We start from the raw sequence: 16,968 nt of genomic DNA, 5'->3' as shown, positions 1-16,968 counted from the left end.
AGAAAGTAAGCTGAGCATGACCCAGGTGTCTGAAGACTTAGTGGGAGAGCAGTGTGGAGTCAATTTGTGGATTAATCTCCTTGCTCTTTGTCATTGCCATCAAAGTCACAGTTCATAACATGAAGCAGCTCTAAGCTTTACAGTGATACATGTAGCTGAAATCTCAGCCTGTTGCCTGCTGTGACTAGGTGTTGCTGCTTTTATTTTATTTTTAATTCTTAAAAAATAACACCAAAACAAACAAATGCATGAATGAAAAGGACCAGTCTCAGTAGGCGAGCCTTTCTATAAATGAATTATTCACAACTGTCTTGCTTACTTGCCTACATGCTATACTTTCAGAAAGCCTTGCTTATGCAGGTATGTTAAAATGTGAGGTGATCTGTGTGGCCTCCACAGGTGTGTCAATTGCCAGTCAAGCATGAAGCATAAGCAGCATTACCCAGTTCCCTTTGTTCTGGTAGCTCTAGGTCTTAACACTCACATCAGTTTTGGAGGATGAACACAACTGAAGGAAGCCCAGGCAGGTGCACAACTGGTGGAGTTAGTCATTTGATTTGCCTCTGGCCCACCCACCCCCAAGGCGGTGGGCCCCCAGACAACTGTCTCCCCTTGCCCTATTATAGTTACGCCCTTGCATATGAACATAGGAAGCTGCCATATACCAAGTTAGACCGTTGATCCATCAAGCTTAGTATTGTCGTCTCTGACTGGCAGTGGCTCTCCAAGGTTTCAGGCAGGACTCAGGAGTCTCTACCAACCCTCCTAAGAGATCCCAAGGAGTGAACCTAGGACCTTCTGCATGTAAGCAGGTCCTCTACCACTGAGCTATGGCCTCATCAGCAGGAAGTGATCACATGTAGTCAAATCTAAATGCAAACCAGGACAGACCCTGGCTGCTTAGCAAAGGGGACAATTCATGCTCCCTACCGCAAGACCAGCTCTCCCTGAAGGAAGTAAAAGTATCAATGATAAAGGACAAGAGGCCCACTAGGAGTGCATTTCCCCCATCATACCTTCATTGACCATGTTTGTACTGTGAGTTTTCTGTAAGCAGATTGTTGTTGTTATCTCATTTTTTAACCCCAGAAGGTTTCAAGGCAGCTTACAGAAATATAAATTAAAACCATTCAGATGCACAGCTGAAGTGCTGGGTGGATATAGGCACCAGTGGATAAATCTGCTGGCATGGAGTCAAATAATCTGAATGGAATGGTCTGACATATCAGACATGTGTGGTAAACGCAAAGTCACCACCTTCTGGGAAACCTATGAAGTCTGCCTTGCACCAGGAGATGGCAAGTCATCATCCCATTGCACATCTGTCACATATCAAAACAGTCAGACAACTAGGTCATGCTGAAAGAAGGAGAAAATCACTGGTTTCACTATGTCTGCCATCTCCTCAGCTGAGTGTTTGAATTCACCCATGGAAAATGCATAACACAAAGGAGCTGAACGCATGATACAATGGAAGCAAACACAGCTGAATCTACTCTGTAGATCCACAATATAAGATTTTTCAAGAAAGGAGTGTGTGTGATTGCAATGACTTGTTTAAAATTAATTATTTCATTGTTTTAATTTTATTTAGTACATTTGTATACCACTCTATACAAAGATGTCCCTGGGCAGTTCACAATCTAAAAACCAAAGCTTTAAAACCATAAAGTAAAAGCCGGACTAAACAGGTATGTTTTCAGGTCATTCTTAAAAACATCCACAGAAGGGGAAACTCTAATTTCATTAGGAAACGTGTTCCAGAGTCTTGGGGCAACTCTGGAAAAGGCCCGGTTTCAAGTCATCAACAACCAACCGGACCTCCCCAGATGACCTTAATAGGCAGAGGGACTGATGAAAAAGAAGGCATTCTCTTAAATACCACGGATCCAAGCTGTTTAGGGCTTTATAGGTAATGACCAATTTTGTATTTACCTTGAAATTTATTGGCACCCATTTCTTTTTTAAATGCGTGTGTTGTGATCTCTTTGGACAACTCCAGAGACCCAACTGGCTGCTGTATTTTCTGAAAAATCACAGAAAAAAATCCACATTCATGTATACTACAGTAATCCTTTCTTATAAACAAACTATGAACACCCCTTTAAAGACACATTTTAAAGCCAAGAATTGTAGTTTCTCTCCTCACTGTTATGATGCAGGAAGAAAAATGGCTGCCACATGCAGATCACTTGTGAAGCAGACTTCTGTGCATATAAAAGGGGTGTGTGTGAGGGAGGGTCCCCAATGCCTCCACTAATCTTGATATGGATTAGTATATCCCCATATCATCCATGTGGTGAGCAGGAGCAGTCCTTCCATGAGGCAAGGTGAGGTGCTTAACTCAAGTGACAAAATACGGGAGCACAGGCTGGATGGAAAACTCCCCTTGCCCTCCACCGCTCCCTCACTTGCCTCTTTCTGCAGCTTTCTGTCATTTGCAAAGAGCAACTTGGAGGTGGGTCTCTCTTCCTCCTCCTCCTGCTCCCTGGCTTGGTGCAGTGCACACCTTCCCTTCCATTACCTCTGTGTACAACTTTGGGTGCTCATGGGATAGTTATAAAGTGGTGGGGCGGAGGGAGAGGAAGTGGAAGAGGAAATGTCTCCAGTACTCCACTGCCATTTCATCATTTCCTCTTCGATTTTTCCATAACTAGCCCAGTGATGCATGAGGGAAGAGGTGGAGTGTGTGTGCCATGTTGCTGTGCCGTTGTTGCTGTGTGTTGCAACACTGCTGCAAAGGAGAAAGAAATGGAGGATGCAGAGATGACTGTTTATGCATATGTGTGTGTGTGGGGGGGTGACAATTGGCAGAGAAAGAAGAGGAAGACAGTGCCCGCACAAAGGAGACTGCCATTTGGCCTTCTGCCTCAGTTTTACTGAAGCCATTGACTACCACTGGTAGTGAGTCATGAACATAAATAGTTTTCCACATGAAGACACCTGCTAGGGGACTGATTTTAAGCAACTTCTGTTTGGCAGCCATTTTGTCTGTTCTGGCCATTACTTTTGACAAGGTCTGGAAGCCTGCATATATACTTTCCAGGGTTGGCCCAGGTCAGTGAGAGCTGGTGGGCACTTATGTACCAGAGACCTCTGCAGGAAGGGGATTACCTGGGCAGGTGTTTGGGGAATCAGTGGTGGTGCCGAGTGGTGGCTACATCTCTGGCATCTCCTCCTCCATGGACCGGCTCCCTCCTCCTTTGGAGGGCGGTGCAGCAGCTTCTCCTTCTCCAAGTCTCTGCATCCCTGATTTGCTGATGAGGAGAGGGACAGGGGAGTCTTTGCCAAGGGATGCTGCAGCTCCTTCTCTTCCCCCTCCCACCCCCAATCTGGCAATGATTGTGATATAAATCATCGCAAGGACCTCTGGAAGAAGCCCATTGGTCAATGAAAAGAAGTATGAATGCAGTATCACACCTGCTAATTGAGCAAAGGAGAAACTTTTAAAGTGGCGATTCTTATATTTAGCAGAAGGAGAGCAACTGTCTCTATCCAACCCCAGCACAGCACCCCTCCAGTGGTTGTTGCTGGTGTCTACCTTATATTTCCTTTAAGACTGTGGGACCTTTTGACACGGAATCATCTTATTTATTATTTTTTCTATGCTAACCACTCTGAGTACTCTTGTTGAAATGTGGTATAATGTTTGTAGTAGTAGCAACGGCAGCAGCATGGGTCTCTCTGGGCTGAGACCCATGCAGATCTCATGACATCCTTGCCTACAAAGGGGAACATGCATGCCCTTGGAGCCAATCCTGACAGTTACATGCAGAAAACACCATAACAATTAATAAAGGTTTCTAATCTCAAAAGGTATCTACCAATAACTAGCACTTCCACACGTAGTTTCCCCACTGTATCACACGATGGCTAATTCAGAACACTCTGGCAGCCCCTGCCTTGGCCTTGACCCCCATTGCCAGGCATCAGTAGTATGGAATCAAGTTGAAAGATTGATACAAGCTGTAGCAGAAGGTTAATATAGCTCATTTACAACTCCACAATCTTGACCTTTTGCAAATGATATCAAAAGTGCATAGAGCCATTAATGCTGCCTATTGCTACAGGTTAATTTATATAGTCCTCCTTACATTCATGAGGCTCAGAAACATGAAAGGAATTCTCCTTTCAAGTATTATCTCCTGCATATCAAATTTCTTGTCCTCCACAGGAATCTTTAACTCTGTTAAGCTAGCTATATAGGAAACCATTATTCCATGAAACTGAATCTGAAAATTAACTGCTTTCCTCTTGTCAGCTTGGCCCTATAATATTTTACTTGCATAGGTAGATTCTATATGAATTTAGTATTCTGATTTTTTTTTTAACACAACGTGGAAGGCAGCAAAGATACTGGGGCAGTTCGGACATAACACCAAGCCATATACACCAAAATGTATATGCCAAAGGTATAACGCCAAACATATAATGCTGAACGGAACTGAGGCCAGCAATTCTGACTGTGCTTCTTCCAGATGTGGTTCCATTAGTGCCTCAAAACCCTGATTTGAATCTTTGCTTTCAAGTTGGTCAGGTTGCTGAAACCATGGGCCCACTGGCCCCACCGTGCCATTCAAATTCAGTGCTGAAGAGTAACACGGTGCACCTGAGCATGGTACCAATCCTGCCCACTAATGCAATAATGGTCCCACTCCCACATTGACTCCACCTGTGCACTACGCATTGCAATCACTTTTAGTTATTATGTTATTAGTTATTAAAAATTATGTAAGTGTGCCTTGTGTGGTTCTTAAATTATAAATGAGGCATGGGAGATGTGGCAGGGTGGGGATGAAAAGGGATGTGGCTTGTGAAATGGGCAGAGTGGTGGTCTTAAGTGGGTGAGGATAAACCCTGGATGTATTGGAGGGTGGACAAACCAGGGGGGTGGGGTCCCAAGGGAGTGGGGTGGGGGTTTGCAGGACCAAGGGAGGACTGGCTGGTTAATTGGTTGAAAGTGGTGTGATGTATGAGATGAAACTGGTTTCCCTCCCACCCCCACCAGAACAAGGCCGTATAAAGCTGTCTTCATATTTTTCTGGGTTCTGTTTTTAATCACTCTTTTGGGGGGTAGTTGGGCAGGCTTCGGAAATAGACCTCTCAGAAAAATAAAATGTGCACACTGCTGATATCGTAGCACAGCTGAGTGAATGCCATATACATATAAGGTGTTCTGAGTTATGCAAACCAATGCTGCATGAAATTGAGGTACATTCTCCTGCAGTAGAGATATGCCCTTAATCCAGGGATTAAGCCATCTGCCACTGCCATCTATGGCTTTTTCAGATGACCATTTTATAGCACATCAAATGCACTGTCAATGCATGATTCAACCATTTTTCCTCAAAGAAGCACATGGGGATATTGCAGTTTCCCAGCTCCCAAACTGCAACATATTTTTCAATGGGAAAATGCAGTCCTCTCCTGTTAGTGGGTCCATTGTGATTTTTTGTACAATCTGTCATTGACTCCTTAGACAGTTCTTATGACATAACTCATGATGAATGACACAGCTCTTCCCCATACTGTGCTTGCAAAAGCTGAAAATGTGACAGAGGTATGGTTTGAATTGATCATTTCACATATTAAAGGAGCAGGAACGGTCGTCTTTAGAGCTTTCTTAATTTCGTTTCCTAAATATTTAAACTGCTCTTCTGGGATTAGTCTGCTTTCCTAGAGCAACGCCACTGGATTTATTATGAGATTCATCACAATTTTAAAAAAAACAAAAAAACCTGCAGATTCAATAGCATTTCTGGACAAGGACCTGTACAACTGTTACCATTTCATCTTGATAGTGACATTCCTACTGAATGGCAAAACAATAAAATAAGAAAATTGTGCGTCTTATTTTTCCATTTTCAACAAAAGATCTTTTTAAAAAATTACAGCTCCTTTACTTATGAATCATTTGCCAACGCTGCCTCCAAGACTGGATACTATTGACATGCAGTCTCCCAGAATACCAGGTAGAAAAAGAGGAAGGCCCCCACTCCATTCTACTCCAATGAAAATGGCTGTTCATAATCTTTATTCAGCGCCAGCTGGCTCTCTGCCAGTTGTGAAGATCCCAAAGAAGCGAGGAAGGAAACCTGGATATAAGGTATGTAATCTTTCCAACTCCTTTAGTGGTCATTTTGGTCTTTTTGTTTAGTATATATCCACACAGAGATATGTATCCTGAACATGGCATTTTCAGCAGGGAAGGGCACTCAATGGTGTGGTAAGCAGGGCTGCAGACAGAGGAATAATTTGAGGAGCAACTCCTCACAAATGGGGTGGGGGGAGCAAAGACACTTTTGTGGGGAGATAGAGGTTATCAAGACTGATGGGGAGTTCACTATAATGAGAGGGGAACTTCTCAAATGCTTGGTGGGGGGCATCTACCGACCTAGTAGTAGGTAATATAAGGCTTGCTAGTTGGCCTGCTAAGACTTTTCTTCCTCACAGAGGCTTGCTGATTGATATTTTTAGTGACCCTTTGGTGGGTTAGTCATTCCAGAGTAATGGAGACTACAAATTCTGGCCACCACCCAGTGAAAGACAGATGGAGAGAGAGGGGAAGACCCACATGCATTCTGCCTACCACCTGAGCATCACAGAGGACACACTTGCAGTGTTGCACCGGTGCAGAGGCCTTTGTAGCCTGATGTCATTGTTTCATGCCAGTGCATCCTTCTAGACCTTTCTGTGGATGTGCAATATTGCTATACCTGCTCCACATGAAACTGCCTTGTTTCCTTGGTTGCTCTTCAGTGGTGGAGCCAAGAATTTCAAATGGTGTTGCCTTTGTTTTAGCTACAGCAGTTCAGACAGTTGAAGAAGCAACTGGGAAGACGTGACTTAAACAGAACAAGAACATATATTTGGCAGTGGGAACTTGCTGTGATAAACATTTCAGAGAAAGCTTTGTCAAAAAAATCCATGATTTTTGTTTGTGTAAATAACTTCTTTGGATGGTGGACAAAGTGTTTATGAAGGAAGACTCCTCCCGTGACCCACTACCAATACTGTATGCATTGAGAGCATTTTCATGTATTGGGAGCATTTGTCCTGAGATGGGAGGCCTTAAGAAGGAACAATATGCTGATGACCTAGAAATGGTAAAAGGTTATTTGTATATGTCTCTGTGTGCTTAACCATGGAATACTTGCAACTTCATAAAAATGCCGGGCACATCTCAGGTTGCATACAACGCCACAGTTTGAAAGCTGTACTTCAGAATCTCCTGTGACACTGCAAGGAAACCTTCCTGGGCAGGCTTGGCTGCAGGTTGAGGGGACCCTTGGCAAACTGCCCTCTGTGGGCTGTCTTCCACCTTCCGCAGCACCTTGCAGATCCAAGAGAAAGGCAGGCATGCTAGTTCCATCCTCCCACAACCCCCTGCTTGCTGATAGTGAAGGAGATCGGCTCCATAGCTACTATGGATGGTGTGTCATCACTGTAGTGAGCAGCCTCCCATTGTTCCCAATGGAAGACTTGCCATTACAGCAACAGCACATTCTGTAGTAGTGATGGAGCCCCTCCTCTTTTGCTAGCAGTGTGAAGGGAGTTTGGGAAAGGATGGAACAAGTGCATGTTCTTGGATTGGCAAGGTGCTGCAATTCATGTAAGGGACTGACAGGACCGAGTGGATCACAAAGTCTTCTCTGTTGCTGTCTCCTACTGCTGCTCTCCCTCCAGAAATTGAAACTTTCCCCCATGAATATTCTTCAACAGAGGGACTTCGGAAGGAAAGCTTCTGTTTGTGGATGGGATGGGAGAGAGGAGGTGACAACAAAGAGAAACTTTCAGTTAAGAGAGTTGGAGTTTGTGATTATTTAGCAAAGCACCAAGGAAGCTACCACTCCAGTTACAGAGTGCAGAGTTTAGTTGCAGCTATTTAAGTAACACACATGGAGATCGCTGTAGAGTCTAAGTTACTTAACTAGTCTATTGGTAAAATACATTTGAGATAGGAAAGATCTATCCCAGCTAAATAATGAATAGGTAGGGAGAGAGAGCTGTTCCATCTTCTCCTTAAGAGGAAAGGAAGAAGACTGACTCACTACAGGAAGTACCTGAGGAGTCAAGGCAGGGGTCATAGAGTACAGGAAGCAGGAACAGGCAAAGGAGACCCTCACTAACTACCTCTACTCTCAGTGCCCCTAGTGGTCATTAGTATAGTTGGGGCAAAAGGTTGATGCACTGGAACTCCATCTCCAACACCCCTTCTCATCGCCTGTCGCAACGGCTCATGAATCCCATCTTTTCACAAAGCATCTGGAATCTGTCCCTGAGCAGTGGCTTAGTCAATCCATCTGCCACCATCTCTTCTGTTGGGCAGTACTCCAACTGGACTACCCCTTTTTCTTGCATGTCTTGAACATAGTGATACTTTATGGGAATGTGCTTAGTTCGAGACTTCATCTTTTCTGTCTGGGAGATCTGGATACAACCTTGGTTATCCTCAAACATTGTTGTGGGCTTTGGTTCCTCAATCCCAATGTCCGATAGTAGCTGGTGTATCCACACCTTGCACGATTCAGCTGTGGAAATATATTCTGCTTCTGTCAATGAGAGCTCAACAAGTGACTGCTTGCGGCTAGCCCAACTAATGGCTCCATCTCCATACAAGAACAGGTGTCCACTTGTGGACTTGAAGTCTGTTCTGTCTTCAGCCCAGTCTGAATCCATGTATCCTGCTAGTCTGGGGTTGCTGCTTGCTGGAATCTCCAAGACAAACTGTGCAGTACCCTTTAGGTATCTTCCTAGTCTTTTGACTGCAATCTAATCATTATTGGTTGGTGCACTTAGAGGATTCCCACTGCTGAAGCAATATCTGGCCTTGTTACTGTGCTATGTACAGAAGCTTTCCAATTGCCTTTCTGTATTGATTGTTGGCTGGTAAAGGCTTGCGGTCTCCATCTTGCTTCCAGAAATTTGCATCCATTGGTGTACTGACTTCATTGGCATCTGTCAGTCCCAGGCATTCTAGAAGATCCTTTTATCTTCTGTTTCTGGTTGAGGAGGTATGTCCCATCCCCTTCTCTTTCTATTTGGATGCCAAGATAATAGGAGATGCTTCTGTGTTCCTTCACCTCTATTTCCTTGTTCAGGTGCTGTACAATCTCATGACTGTCTTGTTTTTCTTCATATATAATATTAAAGACATCAACATAAGTCAGGATGTAAGTCCATCTATTGCCTCTGAATCTTGAATATAGGCAGGGGTCAGCTTTTCCTTGTGTGGACCCCTCCTTAAGTAGCAGTTGATTCAGTTTCTCATTCCATGCTCTGGCTGCTTGTTTTAAGCCATAGATGCTCTTTTGTAGTTTGCACACAAGCCCCTTCTTTCCAGGTACCTCAAAGCCTGGTGGCTGTTGCATGTAGATGTCTTCTTCAATTTCCCCATGAAAGAAGGCAGTCTTTACATCCAAGTGGTCAACTTGCATCTTTTTGGCTGCTACTACACTGAGCAGTGTCCTAATTGAACTGTGTTTCACAACTGGTGCAAAGGTCTCATCGTGGTGCTCACCATAGATTTGGGAGTATCCTTTGGCTATTAGCCTTGCCTTGTAGCACTGTACATCCCCTTCTGCATCCTGCTTGACTTTGAAGACCCACTTGAACCCCACAGTCTTTCTTCCAGCAGGTAGTACCACAAGCAAACATGCATCTGGTCATTTCTAATAGAGAGTTATTTTTCCTCTCTGCCGCACCATTGAATTCAGGTGTGTATGCGGGAGTAGGTTCATATGAAATCCCATGTTCACTTAGGAATCTTTTCATGTCATTTGACATGTATTCACCTCCATTGTCTGACCTTAGTCTCTGAGGCTTTCTTCTAAATTTGTTATTGACCAGTACAACATACTATTTAAATTTTTCAAACACTTGACTTTCAGAGGATATACATAAGTAAATCTTGAAATATCATCAATAAATGTGAGTATGTGGAGATTGCCATCCATACTATTTTCAAGTGGACTAGAGATATCAGAATATATTAGCTCCAAAGGATGCTGTTATTCTGTCTGTGTCTGTCCAGAAAAGCTAGATCTCTCCCCTTTATTAAGTAAGCAATACTTAATATTGCTTACTGGAACTCCATCTCCAAGAGCTCCACCACCACCACCACCACCACCACATGAAGATGGCCTCAGGGATTGGCAGTGGGCCCTTCTGAGAGCCCGGGACCTCAACAGCTGCCTAACAATGCTGACCTCTTATGCCAGTCCTGTTTATGGAGTGCATTTTTTGATTACATTTTGCTTCATTGGCACCCATCTTTATCTAGGGAGGCCTGGCACAGACTGCTTGGAAAGCAGCTAACATACGCTGTCCAATATAAGCAGCTGCCCACAGTATTATAAGGCACAAGAAATGTGAGTTTTTATGAAACACCTCCCAAGTCATACTGAGAGTTCCTCTTCTCCTTTAACTATAACTGGAATTGAGGCAAACCTTTACAAGGTCATATTTCAACTCCTGCAGCAAAGAAGGAAAAGTCTGAGGTGTTTTACATAATTGTTTTAGTACAACCTGACAAAGATGCATTTCCTTTTCTGCATGTGTGAGGCACTATATTTACTGGCAAGTACAGGAGAAATGAAGAAAAAAGGGTAGGCAGTAAATTGAAGATCATTCATTATTTATGGGGTCTGGTTTAATACAATCATTTCTGTCATCTAGTATGTAAGACTGGCATGTTTAGGGGTGATTCCAGTTTTTGATGAATGACGACCAGAAATAAGACATCTTTTAGTAAGCAATGACTTCAGGTTCTGAGGTTGACATTGGCAATCTGTAACACTCAACACATCTGGCTTTGTGCTTTTCATTAGCCCTGGAAGATCTGTACACTGAAGCAACATTTAGTCGAGAAGAATTTCTGTCGTGTATGACTCCTTTTGTTAGTGCATACAGCTCTCAATCAAAATGCATAGACAGCCAAAGCCAGAAAATACATTTTGGGATGGGTAGATCTCTTGCTTTAATTAGCTCACAAATGGCAAGGGTTCCTGCAACTGCGAGACATTTATGTGCATTTTTTAAGGCTCCTGCTCACTCAAATGGCAAGCGATCAACTTCTTTATGGCAACTGGATGCTGGATTATTACAGAACAGATGGATAAAATTGTGTCTGCATTTTACAAAAAATATGAATTTACAATCTGGGTTAAAATTTATTTTGATGGAGATTTTAACAACAAAGACATCTTTATTGTATCCACTATTTTGTCTGACTCCCCAGCTGACATTATACCTTCATGTCTGTCTTTATGTATATATAAAGGGTTTATTATTGCAGTATTTTTTCATGATGGTATCTCAGAGGTATCTCTGAGCCACTCCAATTAGTTGTGTGCACCCAGACAACCTAAATCATAATGAAACAAGTTGGTGGAAGATGAATCAGCATGATGTTCCACCAGAGTTGGAGACAGGTGATCCCAATGTGTTGGAATTTTTGATTACTATTACTATTATTCCCCAGTGGCCAAATTTTAGCTATGGCGTTATTGGGTTCTGACCAGCTGCTTGCCCACTGCCCAGAAAATGAAGCATACACTCCAGGAATCAAGTTAACATTATATTTCAGTTACATTAGACATAGCTTAGAGGAGATTATCTTTAAAAAGTCTAAACTTAATAAAGAACAGTAAGTATCTTACCACTCTGGGCAATCTGCAAATCAGTCTCAGCAATATAAAGGATAGAACTCAAAACAGGAGACCCAATGAGAAATCAAAAAGAATCTACATATAGTCAGGGCTTAAGGCTCAAAGTGAGGAGTCCATGGATGTCCATCACTAATCCACTCATACAGTGCAGTCCTCAGCCCTGCATTTACATAAGAACAGTCCTGCTGGATCAGGCCCATGGCCCACCTAGTCCAGCATCCTGTTTCACACAGTGGACCACCAGATGCCACTGGAAGCCTACAGACAGGAGTTGAGGACATGCCCTCTCTCCTGCTGTTACTCCCCTGCAACTGGTACACAGAGGCATCCTGCCTTTGAGGCTGGAGGTGGCCTACAGCCCTCCGACTAGTAGCCAATGATAGACCTCTCATCCATGAAGTTATCCAAACCACTCTTAAAGCCATCCAGGTTGTTGGCTGTCACCACATCTTGTGGCAGAGAATTCCACATGTTGATTATATGTTGTGTGAAAAAGTACTTCCGTTTGTGGGTCTTAGATTTCCTGGCAATCAATTTCATGGGATGACCCCTGGTTCTAGTGTTATGTGAGAGGGAGAAGAATTTCTCTCTATCCACTTTCTCCACACCATGCATGATTTTATAGACCTATCATCTCTCCAAGCAGTCATCTTTTCTCTAAACTAAATAGCCCCAGGTGTTGTAACCTTGCCTTTAACCATTTGTGTCAAATTGCATCCTCCATTAACTGCATGTGGGTTGCTGGGGTGCTCAGAAACATCGGTCTGAAATCACCCACAGAATACATTTGTTCATGTTTTCCCTTCCCCAGTTGATCAAGTAACCATGGAGGTTGATTGATCTGGAAATTGATCTCAAGAAAGCTCATGCAGATAAATTAGCTACTGTAGGTTCAATTTCTTTGGGAAGGCAAAAACATTGGAGACTTGTGGAGTCTTTTAAACCATTTTACTAATGTACGGGCTAGCTATATATTATGGGGGTGCACTACAAGCACAGCGTTAGTTCCAAAGCCACATTAGTCCACTTTCCCCACTGCCCACCAACCAAAATTGAGTCAAATTGTGCTTGTAAGCCTCTCTTATCCAAAGACAAACTTCTGAGTCCTTCCACTGCTGGTGGAAGTGACTTCCAGTGAAGATTATACATTCTACATAGGATTTCCAGGTTCTCATCTGGAGGTTATAAATTTTGAATGACAAAATCTCAAAATGAGGTGGCTGTAGTAACTACTGCACTTCTCATCCCCACCCTTCCCCTCACCTGCCCCACAGAAGCTGGAGAAAATGGTAGGCACTGAGAAGACAATCTGGTGGAGGAAAGGGGTGGGAGATACAGAGACTGGCAGGCAGCCTCATTAATGGCTTAGTCCACTTATAAAGTTATGGACAGTGGCTCAGTCAAATTACAGAAGAGTAGTCCCACTGAAATGAATAGGACAACTTAGTCATGACTAACTTGTCCCATTCTTTTCAATGGGACCACATGAGTAATTTACACTGTCTGTCAGCCACTGGGTACGGATATGGCAACCCTAATTCCAAGTGGTTGGGAGTAGAGGTGTTAAGGGCTTCATGATGCAGGCAACTGTACACTTAATGTGAACTGAAGGTCTTACCATGCCAGAAAGAGTGCAGTTCTTTCCCTTTGCAGGACAGAAAGCAGAGGCCATTCCAATACCTTTCAACGGATATTATTACTGCTGCTTACTACTGGTTAAAATTATTTAGCAGCCAGAGTATATTAGGCATCTATCCTTACTCATCTTGGTACCAGCCTTGTTACAATAATTTTTATCAAGATTCCTTCAGCCAACAAATATAAATGTTTGCCTCTGTTTAGCTTCATAGATAACCACTGTAAATGTCTGACTTGGTTTAGCTTCATGGCTTTTCTTTTTTCTGTTGCCTAAATCTTTTCTTAACTGAGGCTGAAGGAATGCATTGGCTTTGACGGCTTCTGTTATGTTTCTTTTTCTTGCCCTCGCTGAGTTGCTCTTTCACTTGACTGGAGCAAGTGCCTTGGGGATTGTGTGTCATCTTTTGTGCTGTCAGTTACTTTACAGCATAAACATATCAAAAGTTACATCCAATCAGCATTAAAACTGCAAGATAAGCCATTTCAAATGGTCAGATACGTGTTCCAGCAATGCTTGGCTCATTAACTTGTGCTAGCAAAGCTTGGAATAGTGGCTCTTCACGGCCACCATATTGGACTTCATATATCTTATATTTATTATACCTGTGAGCTGCATCCACAGAAGAGAATTCTCAAATTTATGAAGCATTATTTTGAATACAAAATATGCTCCTACACAAGCTACATACATTCCACTGGGTAGACATGTTTGGCTCCAGCAAATTGACTAACATCCCGTATAATGAAGCACATCTGCAGCATACTGCATACTTACAAACTCAGCACCTCAAGTAGGTGCTCATAGGGGCAGGATTTCCACCAATCTTCCCTTCCCTTTGAAGGCAACCCATCGGGCCATATTTTTGGGTGGCACAGAGTGCTTCATAGGGAAGTGGAGAGCCGAGAAAATCGACCCTCTGTGTGAGTGCCCATGTGGGAATGCAGGATGCTGTGCTCATGCTTCCTTTGCGGCATGTGTGCTTCATTAGTCTGGATGTCAGCCATTGATTTCCCATAGAATTTTACTTGATTTAAATAGGACCCCATATGAATGCGGATTTGCAACTATATAAATTCAAATGAATATGTTCCAAAAGGATAAATATTTTACTCACCTTACCAGTGTTCCCTGTAACAGGGAATCCCAGATGCTGTTGACTACAATTTCCAGCATCCCCAGCTAAAGGACATTGCAGCTGGGAATGCTGGAGTTGAAGTCAACATTTGGGGTTCCAGAACACTGCAGCTTACTGTTATTTTCCAGTGTTTATTTCAGGCCACGTGGTGTGTTATGACCTGTGGTTACAACAATAAACTTACTACTTATTTCTGGGCCAAGTCAAAAGGGCTTGTTTATATTAATTCTTCTGTTTGTCACATTGCTGTTGAAACCTGAAGAGACAACTTCACAAATCATTCTCTAGTGATGGTGAGGGATTTCTGATAGATAAAACTTTTCTGAATTGACTATCAGTGAAGAATTCTGCTACATTCTGTGCACGATCTCAAAACATTATTTTTGGTGTTTAGTTTTAGAGGGGAAATGTAAGGAATTTTAAAAAGCAGGATAAAGCTCTTTGCTGAAAACTCCAAGAATTTAAAGAATAGGTGAGCAGCCCATGGTTATCTATGGAACCCATTAGGCATGTGTCTGTATCTTTGGTCCCAGTGCATGGTCTGAAGACATAGAATCAGAAACAATGCGGAAGGTAAGCAAGTCTGAGTCTAGTTAGTGGCTAGAAACCTCTAGGGAACACTACGTAGACCATGGAAGAAACAGATTTCATACATTACTAGATAACAGCCACCACAATGTTGTTGAAGAGCTAAAATTCACCTCTGAGCTGTTCAGAAGACAGGCTACAAATGCAAAAATTAAATCTGAGAACTCTTGCTGAAAATATAATTAAAACAGTATGTACCATGATACACCGATCTACAAATATAAGCCACACGAAGAAAGATTTAAGGGAGACCTCCCAGGTCTGCAAAAGATTGTCTAAGAAGTGTCTGAAACAAAAGAGAATTTGTTTTAAAATATCAAGTTCATGCCATCAGATCTGAAGTACTGACACCAAACAACAGAGCTTGTCTTGTAAGACTGTTCCATATGACATGGCAAAGTGTGCCTCAAATACATTTTAGCCTCTGCATGATGCCCTCCCCCAATATCTAGTAATGGTATAGTCCAACTGCATGTAAAAGGGGTGTGTGTATTGTGCTAGGAGGGTGGGGTGGAATGCAGCCTTCTTCCCCCCCTGCAAACTATAGAGATAGTTGTTTACTGAATTTAGATAAGGGGACACAGCATCTAACCAAGTTTTAAAAAAGTAAAGCAAACCAGTGGTGTGGGGGTATTGGTGGTGAATTAAATTACAGAAATAAATAGTACAATCCTTGGGTACTACTTAGTCCATGTTACTGTGCCTTAGTCCACGGCTGTGCCTTCACCCTGACGGCTAGCAGTGCCGGTGCCTCTGCTGCTCTGGTACCTGCCCTTGCTGAGTGCTCTGGGAACCCACAGTGGCTATGGCTTCACAGGGGCTCCTTGCCCTGTGCCTGCTGATGGTGGCTGGACTGGAGGCAGCCAGCCTGCCTCCCAAAATTGTCCTTGTGTTTGCTGACAACCTGGGCTTTGGGGACCTCGCCAGCTACAGGCATCCCACCTCTGCCATGCCCAACCTGGATAAGATGGCAGCCAGTGGCCTGTGCTTCATGGACTTCTATAGCAGCAGCCCCATTTGCAGCCCCTCCCGGTACAGCACCCTCTGCCTCCCCTCCTCACCACTGTAGTTCTTCTTTGGAGCCAGTTCATTAACGTGGCTTCGAGTCAGACCAAAGTGGACAACAGCCTGGCCCTGGACCCCAACGCCTACCATGGCTGTCTTATTATGGACACAGGTGTCCTAGAGCTGAGGCTCCCAACCTCGGCTCTAGGAGAGGAGAGCTGGTCTTGTGGCAGCAAGCATAACTTGTCCCTTTAGCTAAGTAGGGCCCACCCTGGTTGCATATGAAAGGGAGACTAGAAGTGTGAGCACTGTAAGATCTTCCCCTCAGGGGGTGGAGCCGCTCTGGGAAGAGCAGAAGGTTCCCAGTTCCTTCCATGGCATTTCCAAGATAGGGCTGATAGAGATTCCTGCCTGCAACCTTGGAGAAGGCGCTGCCTGTCTGTGAAGACAATACTGAACTAGATAGACCAATGGTCTGACTCAGTATATGGCAGCTCCCTATGTTCCTGTGTTCCTATGTACTTTCTGCCCACCAATAAGTAAAACTGCTACTGCACTTGAAACAAGCTGGTTAGTTAAAGAAGTTAGTCCACTCTCGATAAACCATTGCCCTACATGCGAAGCTGCCTTATACGGAGTCCAGCCATTGGTTCATTTAGCCCAGTGATGTCTGTTCTGACTGTCAGTGACCTCCTAAGATCTCCGGCGGAGCAGAGGTTCTTCCTAATCCTGCTATCTAAGGCCCCGTAACTGAACATGCTCAATCACTAGCAATCACTGGGGAGGGGCCAGGGGCAGGCAATTTTCACTCGGGCTGCAGTGGGGGACAAAGGAGTAAAACCCCTTTCCATCATACAGTACAATCCTAGTTCTGATCATTTTTTGTATTTTCACTGGGTGGGGCAAGGAAGCAAAAAAGACACGTTTAGTAT

General features: G+C 43.5%; 1 protein-coding gene across 7 annotated transcripts in view; it reads left to right on the top strand.

Annotated features, from left to right (window-relative positions):
* SCML4 (Scm polycomb group protein like 4) overlaps positions 1 to 16,968 on the top strand; it is a 138,952-nt gene that overhangs the window by 38,202 nt on the left and 83,782 nt on the right. For 6 of the 7 annotated variants that reach the window (XR_008315361.1, XM_053292121.1, XM_053291868.1 and 3 more), the window contains one exon: positions 5,895 to 6,106. The exons of the other annotated variant lie outside the window; for it this stretch is intronic. Coding sequence is in view for 5 of the 6 variants with exons in the window: in XM_053292121.1 (XP_053148096.1) it covers positions 5,906 to 6,106 (201 nt within the window). In the remaining variant the exon portion in view is untranslated. The remainder of the gene's footprint in view (positions 1 to 5,894; positions 6,107 to 16,968) is intronic. 7 annotated transcript variants of the gene reach the window in all.

This window comes from Hemicordylus capensis, chromosome 1, assembly GCF_027244095.1.
Source record: "Hemicordylus capensis ecotype Gifberg chromosome 1, rHemCap1.1.pri, whole genome shotgun sequence".
NCBI lineage: Eukaryota > Metazoa > Chordata > Lepidosauria > Squamata > Cordylidae > Hemicordylus > Hemicordylus capensis.
The sequence above is the reverse complement of the archived record's forward strand: the minus strand, read 5'-3'. Positions and strand labels throughout refer to the sequence as shown.